The 25,930-nt window shown below is 37.7% G+C and overlaps 1 protein-coding gene across 1 annotated transcript in view; it reads left to right on the plus strand.

Moving 5' to 3' along the window:
- Positions 1-25,930, plus strand: part of LOC103906818 (mucin-5AC-like) — a gene marked incomplete at its 5' end in the record, with an annotated part of 86,676 nt that overhangs the window by 36,203 nt on the left and 24,543 nt on the right. Inside the window, 19 exon segments of the mRNA XM_019474487.1 lie at positions 11,572-11,640; positions 12,597-12,662; positions 13,077-13,338; positions 13,744-13,858; positions 14,484-14,574; positions 15,424-15,533; positions 15,746-15,962; positions 16,923-17,048; positions 17,520-17,637; positions 18,447-18,585; positions 19,635-19,745; positions 20,320-20,389; positions 21,213-21,350; positions 21,435-21,599; positions 22,083-22,177; positions 22,982-23,108; positions 23,854-24,109; positions 25,284-25,336; positions 25,723-25,823. Of these exon segments, the coding sequence (XP_019330032.1) occupies positions 11,572-11,640; positions 12,597-12,662; positions 13,077-13,338; positions 13,744-13,858; positions 14,484-14,574; positions 15,424-15,533; positions 15,746-15,962; positions 16,923-17,048; positions 17,520-17,637; positions 18,447-18,585; positions 19,635-19,745; positions 20,320-20,389; positions 21,213-21,350; positions 21,435-21,599; positions 22,083-22,177; positions 22,982-23,108; positions 23,854-24,109; positions 25,284-25,336; positions 25,723-25,823 (2,429 nt within the window).

A 25,930-nucleotide genomic window follows, 5' to 3' on the forward strand; every position in this document is an offset into this window, starting at 1 on the left:
TGAAGGGTCAGAAAGCATGAAATGCTCTTGTGTGGAGGGGTTTACGAAGCAACAGGCAGAGTGAATACTGGAGTACAAGTAGTGGTGTTGCAGGCAGCATAGGTTGAGTTTAAAAGGAGTTGGAAGGCCATTTGGTAGGATGTTTAAGTGAGTACAAACAGCTTGGCGTTGCAGAGGAGGCTGTTTGCTGTCTGTAGGTAACAGTGAGATTGAAGAGTTAGGCACAGGAGTGAGGGCTGCTGTAGAGTATGCAGCTGAGGTGCATGGAAACGCATCAGCAAAGAAAAAAATAGAGAAAATTCACAGCAGCGTGTAGCCCTTCACACCATTGGCTGCTGTTTCCTGACAGAGAACCAACAAGCTCAGCAATGAGATGGCAGCAAGATTTTTATTCCCAAGGATTGGTTTTCATATTAATGTCTACCCTTCCTACATAGGATACAAACAGTTCATACCTTAACTCACAAATTTTAAGAGATGCTATGTGCAGTGACATGAGTTTCATAAAGAGCCTGTGATGGGCAGGTATTTGGATGATGACCTTCAGGATCTCAGATCACCTCTTCAGCATTGTATAACCTCCTGTCTTCACTAAGCCACTTTAATACCACACTATCTGCATTTAATCTGATTCTCAAGCTTCTTATCTGTAAGCAGGGTACCTGAGTACCTTTGGCTATGACATACAAGAATGTAAATGAGATCAGAATCCTGCTCATAACACCACTATTGAATGTGGTCCTAAAATACAGTTGAGTTTGGCAGAAATCAAATTGCTAAAGTTGTGGAGAGTCCCTTTTTCTTTACAGATGTAGGCCACAGAAATGAGAACAAATGAAGCCTGGTTCATTTCAAATTCTCTTTGGGAATTTGAAACCAGAAGTGAAGAAACAAACCCCCTTACAGCTATCAGGATCATTTCCTTCAGGAGTTGCAGTATATTCATTATGTTAAACTAGCAGAGCAGCATGCATATACGTGCATACACCAAAAGGTTATGATGTGCAAATAATAAATAGAATGGATGACTTGCAGCCTCTCCCAGAGCAAAGCCTGACTGCATGAGATCCATCAACATTCTGCTCTGACTAGCCCTTAAATACTGTATGCAGAATGGCAATTAATTTAAACCAAGTGCGAGTTGCTTTGCATGTTCTTTCTCTTTGTAAGGAACAAAAAATTAAAACTCACCTCAGCAGTAAAAGAATAACAGTAATTAATACAGCTCTATTACTCTGAAACCTTTTGCTGCAACTAGAAGCAGTCAAACAGTGCAGTCAGAGAAACATGAAGATTCTTACTGTGAATTGTGTCCTATCCACATTCATACTCAGACATAAGCAGAAATACCCAGCCTTTGTTTCCTAAGCACTTTGAATGAGTTGCAAGTGGTTTGAAATTCAGTTCAACTGCTTAACCTACCCCAGCAGTGGCAGGCAGCCACTGCTTAACCTACCTCAGCAGTGGCAGGCAGCACTTTGCTGTCCCATAATTCTTGCTTGGTCTTAAAATAAAGGATGATGCTGCAGTCTGTGGAAAGCAGAAGCTTGCTTACCCCTATTCCTGCCTAGCTTCTTTGTCTGATTAGACTGGGGCAAGAGAAATAACACCAAATTAACATCCATTCTTTGCCTCTCTTATTATGTTTGCTGGCTGCAGGTGCTGTACTCACCACCACCAGGCTGGCCTGTATTTTGAATGTCTAGTCCTTACTAGTGTTTTGACAGATAGCATATGGAAAGCATTGTAACAGGGTAATATAGCCACTGCCACACGGCTCACAGCCCGCTTCCTCCATGGATATGGCAGCCCTTGTGATGTCTTGTGTACAGGACAATGCCTAGGGATTCAGAAAATCCTACTTTTAGGAAGCATTTGATGAAAGATGACTATATATAGAAAAAGGAATTAAACTAGAACACTGATTCCCTGTCTCTGAGCAAACAGAAGTGCATTTAACAATTTTATGGTGATTTTTAAACATTAAAGAGGAGCTCTGAAATTGAAATAGGAATGAGTAAGGAAAAGAAAGACTGAAACAGAATTAGTAGGAAGGGGAAAAGGCTTACAGGTGCTCCTGCAACATCTAGATGTGCTACGAGAAGACAAGGAGGGCTTGTATGAAGTCCTAGAAGCTCCCTCCAAAAAATTTCAAGCCACAAATATGTTATCTATAAAAGGTGTGTTTTCAATTCTTGGGTACATGACCTTGGAGAAACAATAGATCATAAACCACAAAAAATGATTGATTCCTATAATTGTCAAAACTTTAGAAAATAATTAAAAGAAGAAAGAGAATTCAGAGAAAGAACGTGTTGAGCTCACCTGGTTTATATACTGACCACATGGAAGTCAAGCAAGCTGTGTGTTTAAGAAGAGCTATTACATTTGAAAACCACAACATGAATTACCACATTTCATTAATTCAATTTGAAATGCAGGGAAGTCATTGTTGCCAAGGTATTAGACATGAGTTTCATTTATTTTTCTTGCACCTTTCATTCCCCTTAGTTAAGGTGAGCAGAGCAAGAGCTCTAAGAGAGAGCTTCAGAGAGGCAAGGAAGAGCAGTTACCAAGTTACTGTTGGTAACTTGCCAGCGGTTCAAGACCAGTTACAGGCTCCTCTTCCCAATCTGTTAAAAGAGAATCAAGAAAAGGGAAGACAGCACAACTGTGCACTTAAGGTGTCACTCTGTAATTAAGGAACTATGACTAATGCCACTAACAGATGAGGCAAGTTACTTCATTTCTTCTAACCTTCACTACTCTTAGCTCTCACTTGTTTTCCATTTAGACGATCTAATCTCCACAGCCAGAGTTTTCTTCCACATTCCATAGTATCTTGCATAACCAGTTCTAAAGTTACTGTAACAAACTAAAAAGCAGTAACAACCATACACAACACAGAGCTCATCTGCCATTCACTGTAAGAGTTTAACACTCTCTCCACATGCTTTTCACTGTGAGGCTGTGTGCAGCTTTGTTTTCCATGGAGAAATCTCTCAGATTTCTCAAGTGGTGTGACATGTTATACCAAACAGAAAACAGACTGCATCATCTATTCCAAGAACCAGGGAAAGGAGCCTATGGCCAGAGTGTGTCCACCATTTTCTTCCACAGTAGCAGTGCATGCATTTATTAGGGGGAAGTTAACAGGCCATTGAAAACAAAGGGTGGAGAGTGACCGTGAATCTCTAGGTAAGGCTGGAAAGCAAAACCCTTGTGAGTCACCTGTAGACTGATGGAAGGAAAGAACGGTTGAGGCTGTCAGAGAAAGGTGAGAAAAGCATGAGCAGGACAAGCCAAGGAGAGCAACTAAACCTCTACACAGCTAGGTGGAAAGGGTGTACCAGATCCTCTGCTTAAGTTAATGCCAACTTGGTTTACATTAATTGCAGACTGTCATTCCTTTACATTACTTTCCACATCACAATAAATATTCTCTTCTCTGACCAATCCAGCTATTCATTTATTTTCCCAGTTCACATGGCAAGCAAGGACTTCACAGGTCTGATGCACAATGCAGCTTTACCTGGGTCCCAACTATTTCTGGTTTATCACACTTGTGAGGAGAGAGAAGTTCTCAACACTAGTGGGGTTGTAATTTGAACACAGAAGGCAGATGAATTCTGGTTGCATTAATAGCCTTAATACTACCACTTCCTAACTTCTGAATGCTTACCTTTGCCACCCTCATATTATATGATCTACGTTCAGGTTGTAATTATAGTATTTATAGTATATATGATATCCACATTTTATCTGGCATTTGAAATTTTACATTAAAGTGGTATAATCAATGTCTCAAATTTTGTCCCTACTTCTATGTGAGAAACCAAGAAGAAAAGGTAAAATTGGAGAGATTATATCCATTGTCAGAATTATGGGTCAAACAACACATATATTTGATTTACTGTTACAAGAGGTACTTTTAGTGACCAATCCATTAGTATAGATTTTTGATACAAGATCAAAATAAGAGTCAGAAGAATATTTGGCAGCCAGATCCTTGGCTGTTGTAATTAATTTCCAATAACTTCCCATAAAATGAGCTGGTCTATATCAACTCTACAAATCTATCCTAAATTAATTTCCATGTTATTTGACACTGAGATGTCAAGATAAGCTTCTGGGTTTCACACAGCATTAAAACTGAGAAAAACAGACAAAAATGCAGGAAAGAAAAATGCTTTCAACACCTCCCTGAACAGTCCCTCCTGCAAACAAAAATGCTTTGTTTTAGTGCCAGGCAATACCAAAACTGTGGTCCCTTAGTGGATTCCTGGTGTACATTAACAATAAAGGCAGCTGCTTAAGTTTCTGTTATTAAAATACTTCAAAACTTGCTTCTGGGGTTTCTTTCCCCTCATACAACTGAAGAGGAGAGCTTGCTCCTCCCTACTTACGTAGGTAGGCTCTTTTCACTGTACCATCTGGGAAACTCAAAAGTCCTCCAACTGCATTTTTTTAATCTACAAGAACCACTTGGAGCAACCACCCACGTGACCGATGAACATGTTTACTTAAACCCTTCTGGTTTTTGTGATACTCTCATCTACAGATATGATTCCCCAGCAATCAGTAAAATCTCATAGCCTGATAACTTTCAAAATTTCATAAGCCACCTAACAGAGTGACCTGAATTTCTTCTGTACTTGTTTTGTTATTACCAATTTCACCCACCCCTTGTGGTGGGGAGTGAGGAAGAGAAAGAGCCTGTATGGTTGGATAAGCTGAACGCTGGAACATCATTTGAATGTCACTATTCCCTGGAGATCAAAAATTTCAGTCTAAGCAGTAGCAATCATAACAATTCCAGAATATGTAAAGTTTTGAGAAAAATAGCTGAGCAACACCTTTTGAAGAACATCTTCAAATTCAACTGGGACAACCTTCACAACAGCTATATAATACTGTGCACTGACAAGTGCTTAGTGAAGTAGCATATTCAAGTTTGACATGCATTGTTCTAGTCACAAAGAGTTATAATGAGTGAAAACTAAAAACTGTCTTAGAAGAAGAAAGAAGTGTTTGATATTGGCAATCTGCTTAGCAACAACTCCAGTAAAAGAGACAGGGCAAAGGAAAAAAACAGCCTTGACCCCACTGACACACCTAGTCATCCTAGGTACAGACACCCTCCTCACTTTCACCAGATGAGTATCAAAAGCACTAATTGCCCGCTCAGAAAACTCCTCCCTTTATCAGTAGTCCCTTGCTCTAGTACACCCAATGGGAAACAAGAAACTCTCTCCAAAAGTTTTAAAGTAACATAAGAAAATCCTGGTATTCTATTAATCCCCTCAAGCAGAGGCGGGTGTAACTGAGAAGGGAAGCAAGCTCTGCCACTTCTGACCATCACATGTAGCCCATTGCTAAAGGTATATGCACATTATTTGCTGAAAGCCTAGTTTGCTGAGTGGCTTGTTTAATTGCTTAAGTGAGACTAACGTATATTTATTTAATACAGCTAACAGGTCACGTAAACAAGATATCATTTGCCTTCTCTATGTACAGATGAATTTATATTCATTATGAGTATTGGCACAGAATAAAACAACATTCTATGGGCAGGAAATCCAGTCTTTTCTTTTCTCCTGGTCTGCTGAAGCATGAAGATATAGATCTAGGGTGTGTATATGATTACAAAGATGTAACTTCATTAAACATCCTGGATATTTTGACAGGGAACATGTTTCATGCTATAGCAGGCCAATATGTAGACTTAAGTACCCCAACCTTGCCATAGTAAGCTACCACTTATTTCAGTCCAAAAATTAAATCCAGATAACATTTCATAAAGGAACTCTTTTTTGTTTATTTTATAGTACCAAATGAGTGAGGATCTAATATATTTAGTGCCAAACAAAAGTGGAAATAAGGACTGAACTGAAATAAATTGAAAAAAAATGACAGTTCAGTAACACCTGAACGGAATATTGTATTATACTCTCCTATTCTTTTATGGAAATATTTTTACATTTATAATTGCGGGGTAGGATTTTGATAAGAACCCAAGGGAATTAGGCATCCAGCTGTGATCACATTTTACAATTAGGACACCTTCCTGACTTTGTCTCTTTCCCTTGCTTCAGCAGAAATGACAAATATCAGTAGAGACTGCTGAACTGAATCTTACCAGACATGCAGAAGATAATACTGTCCCATTTTACGCAAAGAAAGTCCTTTCTGCATCTCTACACATCCTAGGATACATCTTTTTTTTTTTTTTTCCTCCTTCTCCCATGGCTCCCCAACCCCAATTATATCTCCCAGGTGCCTCTTGCTAAATCCCCCGCTGAGCAGCAGCTCTCATTCCATTTCTTATGATGAAAATTTTTGGATCCATCAGCTACCTTCATTCTTGTAAACTGGTAGGAGGCTGAAGATGAAGATGAACTGAGGGCAAATGTGATGTGTATACCAAGTGCTGAACTGTGCATCGTTTTTGCCAAACCTCACAGTTAAAAGAATGGGTTTACTAACTTTGAACATTTTTGTCCATCTTTTGCCATATTAAAGTAAGGTCTATTGACCTTGGAAAGAGACAGAAATCTGCCCAGAGCAACTCATCCTACCTATCTCCGATGCCAAGCTAAAAAAGAAGGATAAAGTGACATGAAGTAGCAATACTGTTTGTGGTTATTGAAGTATACATTCATGCCTGCCTTTGAAATGACAGACCAGCAGAACTGCAAAAAGCCAATGTTCAGAAAAAAAAGTACATTAAACATTTACTGGCAAGCCTTATAGGCCCAATTCATTGCCTGTTTCTCTAATTTGTAGTCCTCATAACTCCACGGATGTGAATGGAATTACACAGGAATGATACTGAAACAATGTGATCATGGTCGCAGGCCATAATCAATCTAACTTTTTTTTTCTCTTACAAAGCTGGTGTAACGCTGTCTGACTGTCTGAAATTACTCCTGATACTTTCTATGAGAAGGCAAAATCAGATTATGCAGAGAATTCAGAAGTAGATTTCAAGGTTTAAGCACATCTCTAATAAATGTAGTATACAGCCTAGGTGAAGCTGGCTTAACGTTCCTCAGATAGGTGCCTAGTGCTTGTCAGTGCCACACAGAAGGGTTTCTATGGCATACACTCAGTGTGACTGTGTGATAGCGCAGGTCCCTTCAAGGTATTAGGTCTGTTCTTTTTACAAGAAGATTAGCTGCCCCAAAAGGCACGGAGTGACTTCCTAATGCTGGGGCCCCACATATGAAATACTCCACACCTCCTTAGACTTCAGAAATCAGCAGGGTTTTTTGCCAAGGAGCTGCCTGGCATCAGTTACAGTATTGAAAAACTTAGAATGGTTACTTGCATGCCATCTGCATAACTGTAAAGAAACACCAAATTAAATTTATTCCAGGACCTGTTATTTGTGGAGGAGGAGTTGTGTTTTATTTGCAATCATGTTATGTTTCTTTATTAGACTGAACCTTAACAAAAGATATGTAAGTGTATGTATATACTCCTCCTAAAATGCAAATACCATTGGCCAGTTTCTAAGGAAGGAAGAGCATCCTCTGTTTACCTGTTCATTTGCTAAAATCCCCCAAACCCCACCTTTCTAGACTCTGAATCAGTCTGGGACTGAAGCCAAAGTCACCTAGTATATAAGACTGACAGAGTACAGGTGAACTACTCCTCCTGACCAACTTTAGACCTGACATCCTTGTGCCAGACTCCACTGAAGATGGGGTTTGGCAGGGGGATATGGGTACCAGAATGGGCTTTCCTGTTAGGAGTTTGCTGTATCCATCAGATAGGTAAGAAGTTATCTTTTTTATTGGCAAAAGAAAAAATACTCTGTTTAGATCTAGTAATATATTTTAAACAACTAAACTCATTTTATTGTTTCACTTAACAGATGATTGCATTTAAACAAGATTTCTTTATATCTTTCATTAAATATTTAATGTCTGTCTATTAACTGGATTGATTTAATTTAATAATGCCTCAAACTACTGCTTATAACTACATTTGGAAGGTAGCCTTGAAGATCAAATCAAAAAGAACCATTATTCATGTCTTAAAAAGTCAGTTTTTCAGTATCGCTTATGCCTTACAAAAATATTTTATTCCTGTTGCATTTTGTATTAGGATTGATTACGAATGTTATGTTTGTTATGAAATTTAAACCACTACATTTTCCAGTTGCTAGATCAGACCACTGGTCAATCTTTTCCAGTATCTTGTCACCTGCCAGGAGCTAATACCAGGTTCCTCAAGATTTCTTGCAACTTCTTTTGCAAAGGAGACTAGAAGGGAATATTCATGTGGCAATGATTTTCAGTAACTAATTGTGCATTGATAATACCCTATGCAAAATACTTATATAAATTACTGATATTGAGTGTGAGCAGGACTGGGAGATTTATCTGACACATGCAATCCATTATTTTGTATGGGTTTTTTTCTCCTGTCGATATTGTGTCCATCAGGGCTGGTCTTGGCAGTTTTTATTAATATGAGTAGCCCTATTAAGTCAATGGGACAATTCAAATTGAAATAACTTGCATGAGTACAAGCTTGTTAAGTCAGTCCCATTCATATACAGTAATTACTGCCCTTTCAGCTAACTTTTTTAAATCTTCAGATTGCCTATGTAAATTTATCTTGCATATCATTTTCAAAACATTGACAAGTGCAAATACAATTTTAGGCTACTTTATAGTTTGTGAAATAAACACTAAAATACTGGCAAGTTGATTTAAGCACAAAATACAAGTCACTTAGAATTTTAGCTTACATTTAGAGTTACACAATGTCAGTCAAAAGTATCTTCAGCCGTTCACTGAACAAGAAAGTTATTTGTACTGTGCAATGCTAATCTGATAAATTGCTTTGAAAAATGAGTAGTGGTTAGACAGTGTCCAGCAAACTCCTCTTTATTCAAATCACACTCTGTGGAAAATATTTTCAGATGTCCTGAGTGACTAAAGAATATTGGCCCAATCCCATGCCATCTTCACAAACATCCTGTGCCTGACTATATTTTGGGTCAAATACTAACTTTTATAAATTGATTGTAACGATAATTGCATATGTGGCTTGGCAGCTGGATGTAGACTTAACAAGGTGCATCCAGAAATGTTCTTAATAATTAGGTCAGTTCCCAAATTATCAAATAGTGAATTATCTTGACTATTCTTACAACTGAGAGACACTTATTTTTATAATGGTCAATAATGTGGCATTGTGCAATTGCTAAATAAACCAATGCAGCTAGAATTTCCTTGGGAGTGATGTATTTGCTAAGTAAACAAAAGCCCCTGCTGTTTCCTTGAGAAAAATTAACAGATCAAAATACACATATATGCTATTTTGCTCTGTTACAAAGGTTCTCATGCTAGAATAAACAACATTCTATGATTCTACACCTGCTGAGATTATTATAGATGTGTTGGGTGACAGCAAATTCTGGCCTATTATTAAGACTTACTGAGGCATTTGTCTCACCTGATCAGTATCAGTTTTTCTCACCTGATCGGTATCAATTATAATGATATGAATGCATTTACCTAATGATACTATCTGTGATACTGAAAGACTAACAGGAAATGGAAAATGGTTAAACTCTGTCCTAAGTTACTTCTTTGTACATCACTAGTGGTCACACATAAAGTTAAATGAGAAAAGAATTAAAAGCTTAGGTCTGAAAGAAACTGCAGACACTGCAGCAACTTCTAGATATGGTGAGGCTGCCCAGAACCCTCTCCTCCAAAGCCAGCAGTCTCTTGGGGACTTCTTTGGGAGTGGGGGCTTGAATCCCTTCAGACAGGCATCCTTCAGCTCTGGGATCAAGTACTCAATCTACTTACATGATGGGCACAACCAGAAGTATTATTAGAAAAATAATTAAAAAAGGAAAAGGTGCTCCTGATCCAGTTATTTTTAAGGCAAAGGTGGTTGTCCAGCTTTCATGGACGTACCTGGGCTGAGGTTCTTAAGTGGAGGAAATGCTCAGCAAGGAATGTAAGCACCAAAGGGGACGGGGGTTTATGGCACACCCCTGACTTCAGCGTTTCCCCCTCTTCCACCAATGTGGCTCCCTGTTCAGTGAGATGGGTGTTACGGATCCAGTTCTGAGTTAGTGAACTCCTCCCACCTATTGTAAAAGGAAAAAGGGGGCTTAACTTAGGACTAAATTACATAGACAGTTCCTCTTTGAGAAATTCTCCAGACACTTAGATTGCTCATTCACATAATCCTGATCAGGATTCAGATATTAGTCATTTCATCACCTAAATCCTTTGAGGATTTAGACTTGGCAGGTTATAGGTACATGTTAGTCAACATGTTCCAAGCATGGTTATCACATGCTGACAGGATTCAGTCCTTCACAAAATAAAGTTGTAGCCATTTATTTTTACAGGAAATGCCTGCCGTATTTAGTTACAAAAGGCAAGAGCTTAGAGCACCAACCTAGGAGCTCAGGGTCAGTCTTTTTCTAGGCACAAAAGTGTTCAGGTCAATATTTGTCATCTCTCAAAAGTCTTTGCCAATACCTCCTCTGGTATGGTATTGCTGGGCCATGCATGGAAAGGAATTAAAAACTTACGGAGTCACGATAGAGAGAAGGAGAACTCATCTGGAAGACAGTTCATGTAGTTGATCCAGCAACCATTTAACTGGAGGTACAAAAATAATCCTTGAAGCAAGGCACAAGAATAGGACAGTTTTGATGTAGCTGAGTGCCCTAACCATGTGGTCACGTGATCATGGCCTACTTTTTCTTCCTTTGTCACTGTCCCACTGTTTTTGGCACCATGTCTCAGCTTCAGGTGGGGTAGCAAGAACCCTTGGTCAAATAGAGTTACAGTGTGATGCTTAAGGTTTTCTGCAGAGAAGATGTGAGTTTGAACCATCTCAGAGTGGGAAGAGGAGTAGAACAGGAAACCTGGTTCTTTGGGTTACTTCTCCTGGGTTACTGCTCAGGCTATGGGCCCTTGTATTATCGCTCAGAAGTACCTTCTTACATCCAGTTGTAAAGCAAATCTAGACCCCTGATTGAGGCTTTAGATTTGCTCCAGAAGAAAAGGCCCTATGCTTAGGCACTAAAGAAACTGACATATAAATATCTGCAGCCATTACTGGATCAAGCCCTAAGTCTTGTTTCTTTTAACCAGTTCTATGCCTTTTCTTATTATTACTTAGCAGCTACACAGCAATTTTAATAAATGACTCGGTTACATTTTGTGAATTCTTCCTGTAATTGTTTCACATATTGGTGAGATTTAGTGCAGGAGTGAAACAAGGGCTGTGATCCAGTCATTAGAATCCCTTGTAGTGAGTTTTAAGGGAAACGAAGAAAGCAGATATACATGAAATGTTATTTGGATTTCAAACGCTGTGTATTTGTAATAGAAAGTCTCTTTCTATAATTACATTTTACCTTTTTTGGGGACCTGTTTCATTTTTTCTGCTGTGATAAGGGACTCTCCCCTTTGTCTAACAGAGATGTATCTGGGTCCTTTGATACTATCATCTAAATGCTTTGCTTTAAAAGTTCAGATACAGGACATTGTACTTAATATGCTTTTTACAATTTCTTCACAGGAGCCCAGATTGAAATCCAACAGGAAACAGGGAGCAAATACACTGAGGTTGTTCAGCAGAAGCAAAACAGTATGTTCGTTTATACTGTGTATTCATATTTTATGTGTATTTATTTGCTACATCTCTACTAAATAATAAAAATGCCTAAAAAACCTCCTTAGCATATTGCCGGTAATGTCAAATAAAGATAAATGTGTATTAATAAGCCTCTCTATATATAAGAATAGTAATATCTTTATTGGATACCAATTACTAAACACACACAGTATGGTTATATTTGTATAATAATAGGTAACTAAGAAAACAGATGTGTGTTTGTAGAGGTTGTATGCATATGTGCATGAATATGTATATATAAAATCAAAGTGGAATATACATGCAGGATGTTTGGTTCCTTATAAACAAGGAAATAAGACCATTTTGGCAAGCTGTAAAGTCAGTGGCTGATGTTGGGAAATCAAGGTGGCAACCCAACTTCATTGATTTTTACCATGTAATGATTTGTGATCATCCTGTACAACAGATTTGTGGTCATTTCTAAGGGTTTTCAGCCCCTTAACAGAAAAATATTAAACAGAGAGCAAAGGGGATAATTAAAGTTTTTATTCCCTCCTTAGAAAGAGAAGGTATAATGAGAAGGCAACTATGCTTTTGTACTAGTAACAGGCTAATTTAATACAGCTTAACCCTTTGTATTGTTCAGTGTGTCTGAAGCACTTCAATATGCAGAGCTGTGAATTTCTGCCTCTCCTAACACAATACAGAGTTTCATAAAAGATTCAAAATTAAAAGGTAGAAAATGCAGATCATCACAACTGAAAGCAATTTCTTATGATTTAACTATCCTGATTTTGAATTTTGGTACGCAATTTTAACCTAATCCATGGCCTCTGTAAAACAAAACAGGTTTAACGTTGTTTCATTTGATCTGGCATATTAACTTTCTAGTCCTTTCTAGGTCAATTTTAGGTGCAAATTTTGGTATTGTTATTCTAGTTTTTCTTTTCTTTCTTACTTTTTTCTAGCTTCTGCTACAGTTTCATCTAAGGTGAACATCATCCAGCCAATGCTGACAAATCCAGTAATAACACGTAAGTAAAGGAAATGAAATGTATTCAATAAGGTTTTAATTTTACGGGATGTAGACAGAGGAATCTAATACAAATAGAGAAAGGCACTGGTAAAGGAAGTCATGGATTATTAAGAGGAGAAAGGAGGTGGTTAAGAAACATAATATTGAACAGTTATCGTAGCTGAAATGTGGACAACTAATAAAGCTCTAGCTGAACATAACTATAATCATTTATAGGGGTATATAAGATGAGTAACAGATATAAGATGAGTGAAGAATAAATACACAGTTTTATGATGGACAGAAAATAACAAATGAAGGTAGGCAGGTGAAAACTATTCAATGTCAAGATGAAGCCTTGGACAAATTGATTTTCACCATGTTAAGGCTGGGAATTTTAGGTCATTTTTTTACAGCTAGTTTTAATTCACAGCTTCCAATCCTGCTCACAATGGCCGCGTGTGCAGCACATGGGGCAACTTCCACTTCAAGACCTTTGATGGAGACATATTCTCCTTCCCTGGGCTCTGTAATTATGTTTTTGCATCCCATTGCAACACTCCCTATGAGGATTTCAACATCCAGATTAGGCGCATAGTGGTGGAAAATGCTCCAACAATCAACCGTATCATCATGAAACTTGAAGGTGTAGCTGCTGAACTAACAAAGGATGTTGTCCTGATCAACAGCAACAAGTAAGTTTATTCATAACACTTGTTTGGTAACCACAGACCTTTTTTTCAAACTTGCCAAGTACTTTGGTATATTGGGGGGGGGATTATGTGTTACTCAATAAATCTGACAATTTTACCAACATAAATAACGAATAAGTTGCTATTAATTCCTTGCACAGTAAATCAATCCTTCCCTTAAAGATTACCTCAAAAATAAAATTTGGATGAAAAATCCTGAGAGGTTGGATCTAAATTCAGATCCATATTTGATGACATTGGACCATCTTATTTTTCAATTGCTTTTCTTTCCACACAACTGCATTATTTTAGAATCTCTACAGATGCTGGATACCACAAGCCATTTTTTTTCTCTTTATCAAACATCTGAATCAGAAAATACCTAGCGTTCTTTCTGCCTTTTCCCAGAGTTCAACTGCCATACAGCCAATCTGGAATTACGATAGAGAAAAGCAGCATTTATGTGAAAGTTGCCAGCAAAATGGGTATTGTGTTAATGTGGAATGAAGATGACAGTATCCTGGTAAGAACTGTTCTTGAACCTGTCTACATCTTCAGAGACTAGAGCTAATCTTTGATTAGGCCAATCCCTATCTGTTTAGGGGGTTACTGTTGCCTTCCCATCTCATACTGTTGAGCAATTCTTTCTCAATAAAGATAGGTTTGCCTCCAGGTAGTCCTAAAGAAAAGTACATGGATTTACTTCTAGTGGATAGCAGACGTCTGCTTAAAATAAGGTGAAAAATCACTTTTGTTATATCATTAACATATTGGCATTGTTATAGGGCCTTACCCCTTCATATATCATTTTCTAGGAGAATTTCACTTTCTTAGGACTTCATTTTTGCTGTGGATTTTATTTTCTTTCTGAAGAATGAATAGAGAGAAAGAGGCTGAGAGCAATATAGATATTACAGTGAAAACTTAAGTCTGCATCAATAGCATTAATAGCTTGGACTCTGCATTGTAAATCAAATCCAAGCCAACTCTTCATTCTATCCCCCAGGTTTGAATTAGATTGCTAAATAAAATTACACAGATGTGATGAAAAATACTTAGAGGTAGCAGTTGCAGCTACTTTCAGTGGTCTTGAATATATTTTAGAATGCTTATACCAACTTCTATCAACTTACTGTCCATCATTTTAGCTGGAATTGAATGAGAAATATGCCAATCAGACCTGTGGACTTTGTGGGGACTTCAATGGCTTTCCAATTTACAATGAGTTCTATTCAAGCAGTAAGTTTTTAAAATAATAAAATAAATAATAAAAATTGGTTTCTGGAGTCTCCAACATGCTTCTTTTTGTATTCTTTTAACTCTAACATCATCAGCATTCCTCTTTCCTATCCTATTAAATGATTTACCCAGAAGATATGATTCAATCTCTGTTGAAAAATATGTAGTACAGAGATCAGATAATGTGATTTAATACTTTAAGTATAAATATAGTACTAGTGCTAACAACTGATTGCATATTTCTTGTATGCCATGGTTTTATTTACCTAATCAGCTAACCCCATAAAAATGTGTCAGTTTTTCACTAATAACATAAATATAGAAATATATTCAATGAAACAAAAGGCAATTACATTGTCTAGTCAGTACATTTATTGTTTCAGTTCTGTCTTAAAATTGGTATATCCACATTTGCCTGCTGAATTACATAATCTTTGTAAGATCTCCTCTTCATCATTCTATCTATTCCCAGCTTGAGCTTTTTCCTAAACTTTGTCTCAAAGCAATCTCCATTGTCCAAATTCCTGTTTAGATTCTTTTCTCTCTTCCCTGCCTGGGCTTAATATAATCTGAAAACAGTTTGTTATTTTTCTGGTAAAAATCTTAGTTTGCATCTAGATGTAATAGGCTGAGAATTGTTTTCTAATGTTTACTTTTTCCAGGGTGCTATGCAAGGTAAATTGAGACAGTGGTGTAGTGCTTCCTTTGGAAGGGATGATGATCAAATTTAAAGACTTAAGGGAACTAGCTGCCTTGGCCAGTCTTGAGCAGAATTCTTGACAGGCGAAAAAGATAACAGGCAGTTGAACAAAAAAACCCAACCTTCATTCTTAAACTTCTTTTGTACAGATATTAAGATGACAGCCTTGCAGTTTGGGAATATGCAGAAAATGGATGGGCCAACAGAACACTGTGAAGACTCCATTTCTACCCTGCCAGATAATTGCACTGATAATTTTGTAAGGATCTTTTGACTATTCTTTTATTATTCTTTCAAATTTATCTGTACCCTTCTACAGCTTCAGACGAGTCAACAGGAAAAGCCTTCGGGTGACAGCATCTTAAAGAGGGGTATAAGTTTCTGTCAAAAAATAATTATACAAAGTAACAATACCCAAAAAATTGCTCCTTTCTATTTTCTGGAAGTTGTTTAATTTTTTTTTCTCCCAAGGATGACATATGCCAGAAAACATTGACCAGCTCTGCGTTTGCAGAGTGTAATGACCTAGTTGATGTTAGAGAGTACATTATGGCTTGCCAAGATGACTTGTGCCGCTCTGAAGAGTCTAAAAACGCCTCATGTGTCTGTGACACCTTCGCTGAATACTCCCGGCAGTGCGCTCATGCTGGGGGGCATCCTCTGAACTGGAGAACCTCAAAACTGTGCTGTAAGTATCACTGGAGATAGCCTTACTTTATGTTCAGTAACTAACAAACAACAAGCTCCCAAATGATGCTGAGGATGCATAAGAAATTACAGGCCATTCAAGATGATTGTATTCTCCAGAGGGTTCTGATACACAAGTTCCAGCATGAAGACTTCAGCAAAAGAGCTAAGGGTTTTAATGCAAACTGGATTAAACACTATCAAACACTTACATGGATACTCTAATTGAGAGTCAAAGTGTTATTTAATTAACTGGGACAGTAAAGGAAGCAAATAAAGGAGAAAGAAGGAGAAAAAATGAGGTGTACTTGCTTGCTTGTATTCCTGTTTCTATCCTGTTCTCATGGTGGCTACAGCATTTTTTATTCTCAATTATTAACTGATTGGGTTTCACAGGTGTTTGGCTGGTTAAGCACTTATTTATCTCCTCTTGCTTGGTAGTGAGGAGTTTGCACCACTGTAATCTTCATAGAGATTTGCACTGAATTAAACACATACTAGATTATGAGGTGTAGCTGTTGATACTGTCACCAGCATTTGCTACAAAACAAAACTCCATGAGGTACTATTTGCCCTTCCAATGGTATCTGAAAAATGCAAATATACTAAAGCTTTAGAAACTTAAATCTTACATTTCACTAGCAATACAGGTGTTCATGAGAAGGGTGCCTTCAGTAGAAACATAGGCCTTGCTGACTTTGTGGGGTCATTACCTTGCTGTCCCCAGAAATCCAATCATTGAGCCAGTTCAACACCAGACAGTCATGGAAAGCATATCTCAACTGTAAAATATAGATCTAGGTGACTAAATTTGCAAATTTTGAGAGCTGGTGGTGGACTTGCAGTTTAGTGTGGTTTTACATCTAGCTGAAAAACTTAAATGAATATAAATATTTTCATATACAGTGAAATAGAAATACTTTTGACTTAAAAAAAAATATCTCCTCCTTTAAAATTTCAGCCAAGAAGTGTCCGTACAACATGCAATACCAGGAGTGCAGCTCCCCCTGTGCTGACACATGCACCAACCCTGAACGATCTCAGTTTTGTGAAGAACACTGTATGGATGGTTGTTTCTGCCCCCCAGGCAAGTTCTTATGTACTCATATCTCTGATCTCAAAGAACAACAACAGCTTACCTGTAGGATTTGGGAAGGTTCAATGGGATTTAAGCCTCCTGCATTTGCATTTTTCACAGCTGCAAGTGACAAGCATTATCATGTCTCAGCTGAGAAAAGATATCTGAATTATTGCCAATACATGTGCAATATTCAGAAAGCAGGAAAGCAGAACAGCAAACAGATCAAGTCCAGCCTCTCAACAAGCCACCTGTGCTACAATAAGTCCCTCTTTCAAAGCAGGTGGAATTTAAGAATACAAAGGTTGAATCCTTAGCTGTGCAAATTGGCATAGTCCTACTGTCCTCAGCATAGGTATATCCATTCATGACAGCTGCAGATCTGTCTCTAAGATGATATTTAGGATTTGTAACAAACAAAAACGGTGTATAGGAAATGCCTCTTTAATTGATCAAGGTTTTGTCTTTTTTTTAATCTAGGGACTGTATTTGATGACATCAACAATTCTGGCTGCATTCCCCGTCAGCAGTGCTCCTGTGTTTACAATGGCAACACCTATGCTACAGGAACTTCTTTTTCAGAGCAGTGCCATTCCTGGTAACCTTTGTTACTTTTCTAACTTACTATTTCCTCTTGTATATGTAATTATTTATTATATGCAATTGCATCATTGGTAATTGATATGTGTAGTTAACTGACTGCTACAGTTCCAAAATATCACTAAAGAACATTCTTTGTTTCATATAGCAACATCCTTAACTAGTTTTGCACTCTAACTCAAGGTGATCAAAGCAAGGATTTACAATGTTTAGATTTCTCACCAGTCAATTAAAATGCTTCCTCTTTGTTTATTTTGTTCAAACATTTGGACTTCTCTAAGGGGAACGAAGTTGCAGTCATTTATGTATTTGCAAATATTTATTTTCTCTGGAGAAAGCAAGGGATGACACAATACAACCTCAATTTCACAATTATTAATCCTGTACCTGTGCACTACCACATCACCTTAGAAAACAGATATGCTCTGCATCAGGAGTAGATGTGGGGTTACATTTCTGTTAGTTTCTGATACGTTTGTATAACAAAACAGAAGAGATTTTAATTTGTCATTGTACTTTATTTAGCTGCAAAAAACAAGTAATTACTCATCCAATACCTGTTGCTGGAGAGTCCACCTGTTCAAAGAAGGAAAATAATTAAATAAGCAAAGTGAATGCATACCAGAGTAATTCCTTTTACACATGTTCACAATGTTTTGGAAAGTCTTAAACCCAGATTTACTGTGTGTCAGACTACTGCTTGAAGGGAAAAACAGTAGCGAAATAGCTGAACCTAATGTCACTGTAATTCCTTTTACTCTGGACCACTGTTCCTGATTTCAGCTAACTTTATTCTCTCTCTTCCAGTACCTGTAATGGAGGCCAGTGGAGCTGCCAAGACACGTCATGCCCAGGAACATGTTCAGTAGAGGGAGGTTCGCACATTTCCACCTATGATAAAAAACACTACAATCACCATGGAGACTGCACTTACGTCCTTTCTAAGGTGGGAATCAGATATTACTAGGTCATAAAGTCTCATATATTTATAGAAAGAAAAGGTGATCTCAATCAACACTTTTGAAACTTACCTCTTTCGACATACAGATGTTAAATTGCCTCTCACTTAGCCAGATGTTTACTACAACATATGCTGCCATTCAAATGACAATCATCAGTTAACTATTAGGATTTCATGCAACAGTATATGGTGTTTACTGGGGAATTTCTAGTTCTGTGATATAGTAATTGCTCAAGAGCATTGCCTTTTTTAAGAACTTGCTTAGTCTACATTCTTCAGTGTGATTAATCCAGCTTTCTTACTGAGTTGCATAATTTTTACCATGTTACTATATTATATGGTATTGGGTCAAATGGTACAAGTCTGAAAAATTACACTAATAGTTGTGAAAAAAAAAAATTTTAATTTATAAGACTAATATTTTTATTTCATTTCTGGGAAGTTCAAGTACAGAAAATCAGTTCAAGTCAACTGATACATTTCATTTATGTTTTGAACATTTTTAAACAGATTTAAAAATAAGTCAAAAGAAATAGAAAAATTAAAAGTTAATTATAATAAAAATATTTAATTACAGCAATGTGCAAATGAAATGTTTTGATCTTTTAGTGACTTTTTTTGTTTGTTATTTGCTTTCCTTTTTCCCCATCTGCACAATTCCATAAAAAAAAAAATGCTGTATGTTACTGTTCTCCTGAAAAATGTTTTATCTGAAATTTTTGTCTAGCATTGATACCAGATACAGAAAGATGAGCAATGCAGTAGAATTGAATCAAACATTAGAAGTCGGCATGAATAAAAACTCCAAATATGGATATCGTCAATAAAATGCAAAACCAGATTCTAATTCTCTCATTGTTCCTAATCATTACAAAAGGCAAAACTGAGTCTTAGGCCAAAGAAGGCCTGGGATTTGGGAGAGTCTGGATCTTCTCCAGAAACAGAACTATTTCTTCAGAGTTGAGAGAAAATTTTACAGTGAAAGCTTCTGTAATTAACCTTTCATGAAATAACTGTTGGCATTTTTTTTTCAGCACTGTAAAGATGAAACGTTCACCATCCTGGTAGAACTACGCAAATGTGGCCTAACAGACACTGAGACATGCTTAAAGACAGTGATCCTCAACATGAATAAAGGACAAACTGTAAGAATGCAAAATAAGCATGGGAAACAGCTATTAAAAATACGGGGAGCAAAGAAGCTAGGCCTTGATCAGTCAGGAAACTGCATTTCTCTCTCAAATGGTCAACATATGTGATAAGTACATGTTATTTTTAATCAAGTGAAAAGAAACTGATTTTGTTATGAAAATCAGATCAGCAGTAAATTTGGCTTTGTGGAAGTTCATTAAGAAAAACACTGTACTCACAAAGCAGAAAAAAAGCTATTTTCTCTGCCAATTAGATGAAAAGCCATGAGTTTTTAGGTAAGAAACTACAAGTACAACAGTAAGGGATGTAATTCATCACAAAGTTGTGTTCAAAGAAACCAAGATGATCTAATTCCCTAAGGAGTTGAGAAAGTCTCTTTAAAAGTAATTCTTTTATGGCAGGGAAAATTAGGTGTACAAAGTGGAAAGAGGGAGGAGGTGAAATCACAAAAACCTACCCTTTTATTTAATATCTTTTTAATTAATATCACTGGAGTCATCACCATTATTACTCTTTGGACTATAGTGATGCTTCACACAGTTGCCTCTTGTTCCTCTTCCTTATCAGCTCATCGAAGTCAAACCTGATGGTGGTGTGTTTGTGAACTCGATCTACACCCAGCTGCCCATCTCAGCAGGTATTTTTTTCTCTAACAGTCTGTGAGCAATAAGCTCAGAACTTCAACTCCACACCTGCTTATTTTCTTAAACTATGGAAGATAAAAGGAGTGTGAGTTGTTCAGAACCTGCATGTTCACACCCCGATTCTCTTTCGTGTATTTCCTGGGTCACCCAAGTGCTTCTTAAGTAGAAGTGAGAAGTTTGGTGTCATAAAGAAATGGAAGACAGTACAAGCATAGACAAGAGTTCAAACAGAAGCAAACAGCATTTACACTCTCCTGATTTGATCACTGTAAGGTTTACTTACTTCTCACTGGCCAAAATTGAACACAGAAGACATCTGTTTACCTCTTCTACCTCTTCTTTTTTTTTTAACTTACCACCCCTGTGCTCACGCTTCCTCAGATAGAAATTTCATTTCTCTCTGTCTCAATAACTAATGATTCTATGCGATATCTCTGACCTCCAGATCTGCTTAGTTTCCCTCTCCAGCAATATGAGGGCTCCAATGTATGCTGTGCAAGCTTAGAAAGAAAAATAGAAGTATTCTTTTTAACGCTCAGTGCCATACAGTTTTTCCTTCTTATTCTCTTGGAAAGAGTAATCCCCTACTGCTTAATGTTGAGACAGCAAATAAAGTTAACAACTTGGTAGCTACAACCAAATTCTGAACTGTAAATTTTGATTTATATTTCTGATTCATTTTCATAAAGATTGGCTTTATTCCACCTCAGAATTTGCAACAATTGCGATAGAAATTAAAGAAGAATAGTATAATGATGCACTGTTTTCAGCATTCAACCTCGTTTAGAAAGTGATCATTCTGTTTTTCATCTGTAGCTAATGCCACTGTGTTCAGACCTTCATCATTCTTCATCATCATACAGACAAACTTTGGCGTCCACCTTGAAATCCAAATCACACCCATCATGCAAGTGTTTGTGCGACTGGATCCTATTTTCAAAGACCAGACCTGTGGTAAGTGAATGAAATATAAGAACATCTTGCTTAATGTCTTTTGGTTAGTATAGGCAGTATAAACTTTTCACTGCTTTTCAACAGGTCTCTGTGGAAATTTCAATAATATCCAAACTGATGACTTCAAGGCCATAAATGGAATAATTGAAGGAACAGCAACAGCATTTGCTAATACGTGGAGAACTCAGGCTTCATGCCCTAATATCCAGCGCAGTTTTGAGAACCCTTGTGCCCTCAGCATTGATAATGGTGCGTGTTTCTTAGAATTTTTTCTAGGTTATTTTTGCTCATCCCTAAGGAAAACACATATGTTGGAAAGCAAAAATAAGAGAATAAAGACTTATATACTTGGTAAAAACATACATCTGAAATCAAAACAAATATTCAAAATGAAAGCACTAGGGATAAGTAACAAAGTAAAGGAAGAGTCATAGAAACATAACTGAAGGAAACTGTATGGTCACTGAAAACAGAGAGGATGTCTAAGCTGACAACTTGGTGTCAGAAGAGTGGATTGCAGGAGTATCTTTGGAAATCTTTTATTCATCCCCTTCAGCAAGTCCTCTTCTTTGGATTTAGGAAACTTAGCCCCCAAGCTGAGAGAAAAAAAAAGACAGGACAAGGAGAGATTTGATGTAATTTCAGAACTGGCCTTATAAACAGGGAGTGTGTTTTTGTGACTAATGAAATACAAAGAGTAATGTGCATTTGTATTGTTTGTTCTCTTTACAGAAAAATATGCTCAGCATTGGTGTGGACTACTAACTGACAGCAAAGGACCTTTTGCTGATTGTCACTATGCAGTGAATCCCTCTGTTTACCACATGGTACTTTGTTAGACTGTTTTTCCCTTTAGAAACAATAGAAATAGGATCATTACAGCTAGCTACCAGAAAAGGACTGTTCCAGACGTGTCTCTTGTCTTACGCAATGCCTGTATTTTCATTTCTGTACTGCAGCACTTCCTTTTTTCAACATGTGTTTCTGTTTGTGTTGTAACATTACCTTATTTCAATTGTCAGTCTTGGCTTCAAGATCCTGACTTGCTTGCAAATGAAAAGGCAGCTATTTACTCCTGGATGGATCTACACATATAGTAGGAAGTGTATGTAAAGGCATGTCAAACGCTTGTTTGAATATCAGTGAATTGTTGTCTCATCAGCATCGTACCTCATTAATAACTACTTGGCACAGAAGGCCCATTAGCTAATTATCATCATTCTGCTATCAATGTGTTGCCAATCTTTCTTCTCACTATGAATCATCCAGGTATGGACACTGGTGAAATGACATGTCTAGACTGCGTACTGTCAATAGAGCTTTGTATGCTGTTGTGTAACATATTCATAAATATGGTTCAGAGGAACATGAAGCTGTTAAATGTATAACAGACTTTAAGACCATTATTTCCCAATAATAACTGCAGACATCGACTGAATTTCCATTACCTTCATTCTCCCCTGCCAGGAAACTTAGACAAAGACTGGAAAGTGATAAAGCTATGTTAGTGCTGTCAATGAGTGAGCATATGTGAAGAAGGATTAGTGCATAAGACCGTAAAGGTAACATTCATTTTTTTTAGATTGACAATATTACGAGGGCTGAGACTTTATTTTTCTCTGCATTCTTAGAACTGCATGTTTGACACATGTAACTGTGAAAATAGTGAGGACTGTCTGTGTGCAGCCCTGTCTTCCTATGTGAGAGCTTGTGCTGCAAAAGGAATCCAGCTGCGTGGATGGAGGACTGACGTCTGCTGTAAGTACTCTTAACTATCCCCTTTCCTAAGAACACGTCAGTAAAAACTGCTAATCAGAGGTTATTTTATACTGATTTCTAGACAAATATAGTAAGTGTTGAGGAAGGGATTTTTTTAAGTGCACTCCTGGAAGTAATTATCTGCTGTTCCCTTAGAATCAATCCATTGCTAGCAAGAGTGAATACAAATAGATGGGAGACGTAGCTTGCTTAGGAAAGAGACTGCTGTTATGGAAGTGCCTCCACCTGTTTCTGCGCAACTTTGAATTTCACTACAGCTTTATGTATCACAAGTTATTGTAGAGAAAATGTGACTTATTAGAATAACAGTACTAGTAATACTAACCACAACACTTGCAAATGAAAGGTTTCTGAAGCTGCATGCTGGGTTTCACTGATCCAGTAGGTCTGTTTTCAGCATACAAGGAGACATTCAGGGAGACCTCTTGTCTCGTACTTCAAAAGGTTTATAAGTCTTGGCAATGAATGGCAGCGCCAAATGGAGGTTTCTTTCCAAAATTTCATTTGAAAAAATATTTTCTTCTTTGCATACATCACTTATTCCACATGTACAGTAGCTTTTCAGGTCTAACTCTGGAAGTATTCAGAAGTACGTTTGCATGAAAGATGCAACATAGGCAGAGATGTACAGTATTGTTTACATGTTATTTTACTATGGTTTATTTTTTCCCACCACAAATTACCATCTAGAATTAACAAACCTGTTCTATTTTCCTCTCTCAAGCAAAATACACCACCTCATGTCCCAAATCCCTAAGCTACAGCTATACCATCTCTTCCTGTCAACCCACTTGTCGGTCTCTGAGTGAGCCTGATGTCACGTGCAACATTAAGTTTGTTCCAGTTGATGGCTGCACTTGCATAAATGGAACCTACATGGATGAGAGTGGCAAATGTGTGCCTGCTAATGAATGCCCCTGCTACTACAGAGGATCTCCCATACTATTTGGAGAGATTGTCCATGACAATGGGCTTGTATGGTAAGTGAATCTTTTGCAAAACACTCAAGCAATAGTATATTTTTTCATTAAAATCTGCAACATCTATACTGGTCTCACCCTGCCTTGCCTGAATTTCAATACAATGCTCTCTCATATTTTTTCAACTTTATTTTTGACCTTTAAGAATGATACATATTCCCCTGAGCTGGAAGACAGGGACGCAACAACAATGATACAGGCTTGGGGAAGAGTGGCTGGAAAGCTGCCTGTCGGAAAAGGACCTGGGAGTGTTGGTCGACAGCTGGCTGAATATGAGCCGGCAGTGTGCCCAGGTGGCCAAGAAGGCCAATGGCATCCTGGCCTGTATCAGAAATAGTGTGGCCAGCAGGAGGAGGGAAGCGATCGTGCCCCTGTACTTGGCATTGGTGAGGCCACACCTCAAATACTGTGTGCAGTTTTGGGCCCCTCACTACAAGACAGACTTTGAGGTGCTGGAGCGTGTCCCAAGAAGGGCAACAAAGCTGGTGAAGGGTCTGGAGAACAAGTCTTATGAGGAGCGGCTGAGGGAACTGGGGTTGTTTAGCCTGCAGAAAAGGAGGCTAACAAGTGGAAAGGGCCTCAAGTTGTGCCAGGGGAGGTTTAGATTGGGCATGAGGAAAAATTTCTTCACTGAAAGGGTTATCAAGCATTGGAACAGGCTGCCCAGGGAAGTGGTTGAGTCCCCATCCCTGGAGGTATTTAAAAGACATGTAGATGTGGCACTTACGGACATGGTTTAGTGGTGGACTTGGCAGTGTTAGGTTTATGGTTGGACTCAATGATCTTAAGGGTCTTTTCCAACCTACATGATTCTATGATTCTGTGATATTTCCAGATTGATAGAGCAATTGTATTTAGGTGCATTTTCTATTTAATTCCATGATTTTTCAAGCATAAAATTATGACACCACCAGCAAGGAAAGATCTTATGACAAAGTAAGTAACAAGCAGAGACATATACTCATTTCAACCCATGATTTTTCATGTTAAGCAATAATGGATATCATATGAAAGCAGCACTGGTAGTGGTATTGAGGGAAATTCTTTCCTGAGACTGCAAAACAGCATTCTGGAATTCATTTGAAAATTCTGAAACTTGACAAGAAAGAAGTAGCTCTCAGTCTCAATACATGGTTTGAGAGGAAAAAAAAATACATTTTTCCCTCTCTTACAGCACTTGCATCCAGGGAAGACTGAATTGCATTGGACCACCCAATCCAACTCCAGGTAAAAAAACCTTCCGCTTATCTTTTTCTCTGTGCCAGGTTTTGGACAGAAATAGTTGATAGTATTGATTTTTCTTAACGGATTTTTAAATAATAGAAGTATTTCTCATTTAGTTATAGTACAACAGTTATCATAAAAGACATGAGTGAACCTAGATTAATGATAAAACCTCTTTTTCATAAAGATTTTTTTCTGAAATACTGTGGGGGGTTTTCGGGGAATTCAGTGCTCTGAAGTGAATCTATTTAGCAGATTGAATAGGGACAGCAATCCCTACTAACTGAAATACACAATTTCCATAGTATTTCTAGATGGTTTTAATGGCTACAGCTGTGGGATAAACCCTGCACCATTTCTTACTGCTCTCACTTCTTTCCTTCCTCTAGTCTGTGAATCTCCCATGGTCTACTTTGACTGTAGAAACATCACTGCAGGAACAACTGGAGCAGAATGTCAAAAAAGTTGCCAGACTCTGGATATGCAGTGTGTAAGTATGTCATGGCTGGACGAAATCGTGCTTCCAGGTTTTGTCCATGGTCTTGGTGCTAAAGTAATTGATCTATCTGATCTACTCCAAATCTACAACACAGATAC

This window comes from Aptenodytes forsteri, unplaced genomic scaffold (assembly GCF_000699145.1).
Source record: "Aptenodytes forsteri isolate BGI_AS27 unplaced genomic scaffold, ASM69914v1 Scaffold8, whole genome shotgun sequence".
In the NCBI taxonomy this organism is placed as follows: Eukaryota; Metazoa; Chordata; class Aves; order Sphenisciformes; family Spheniscidae; genus Aptenodytes; species Aptenodytes forsteri.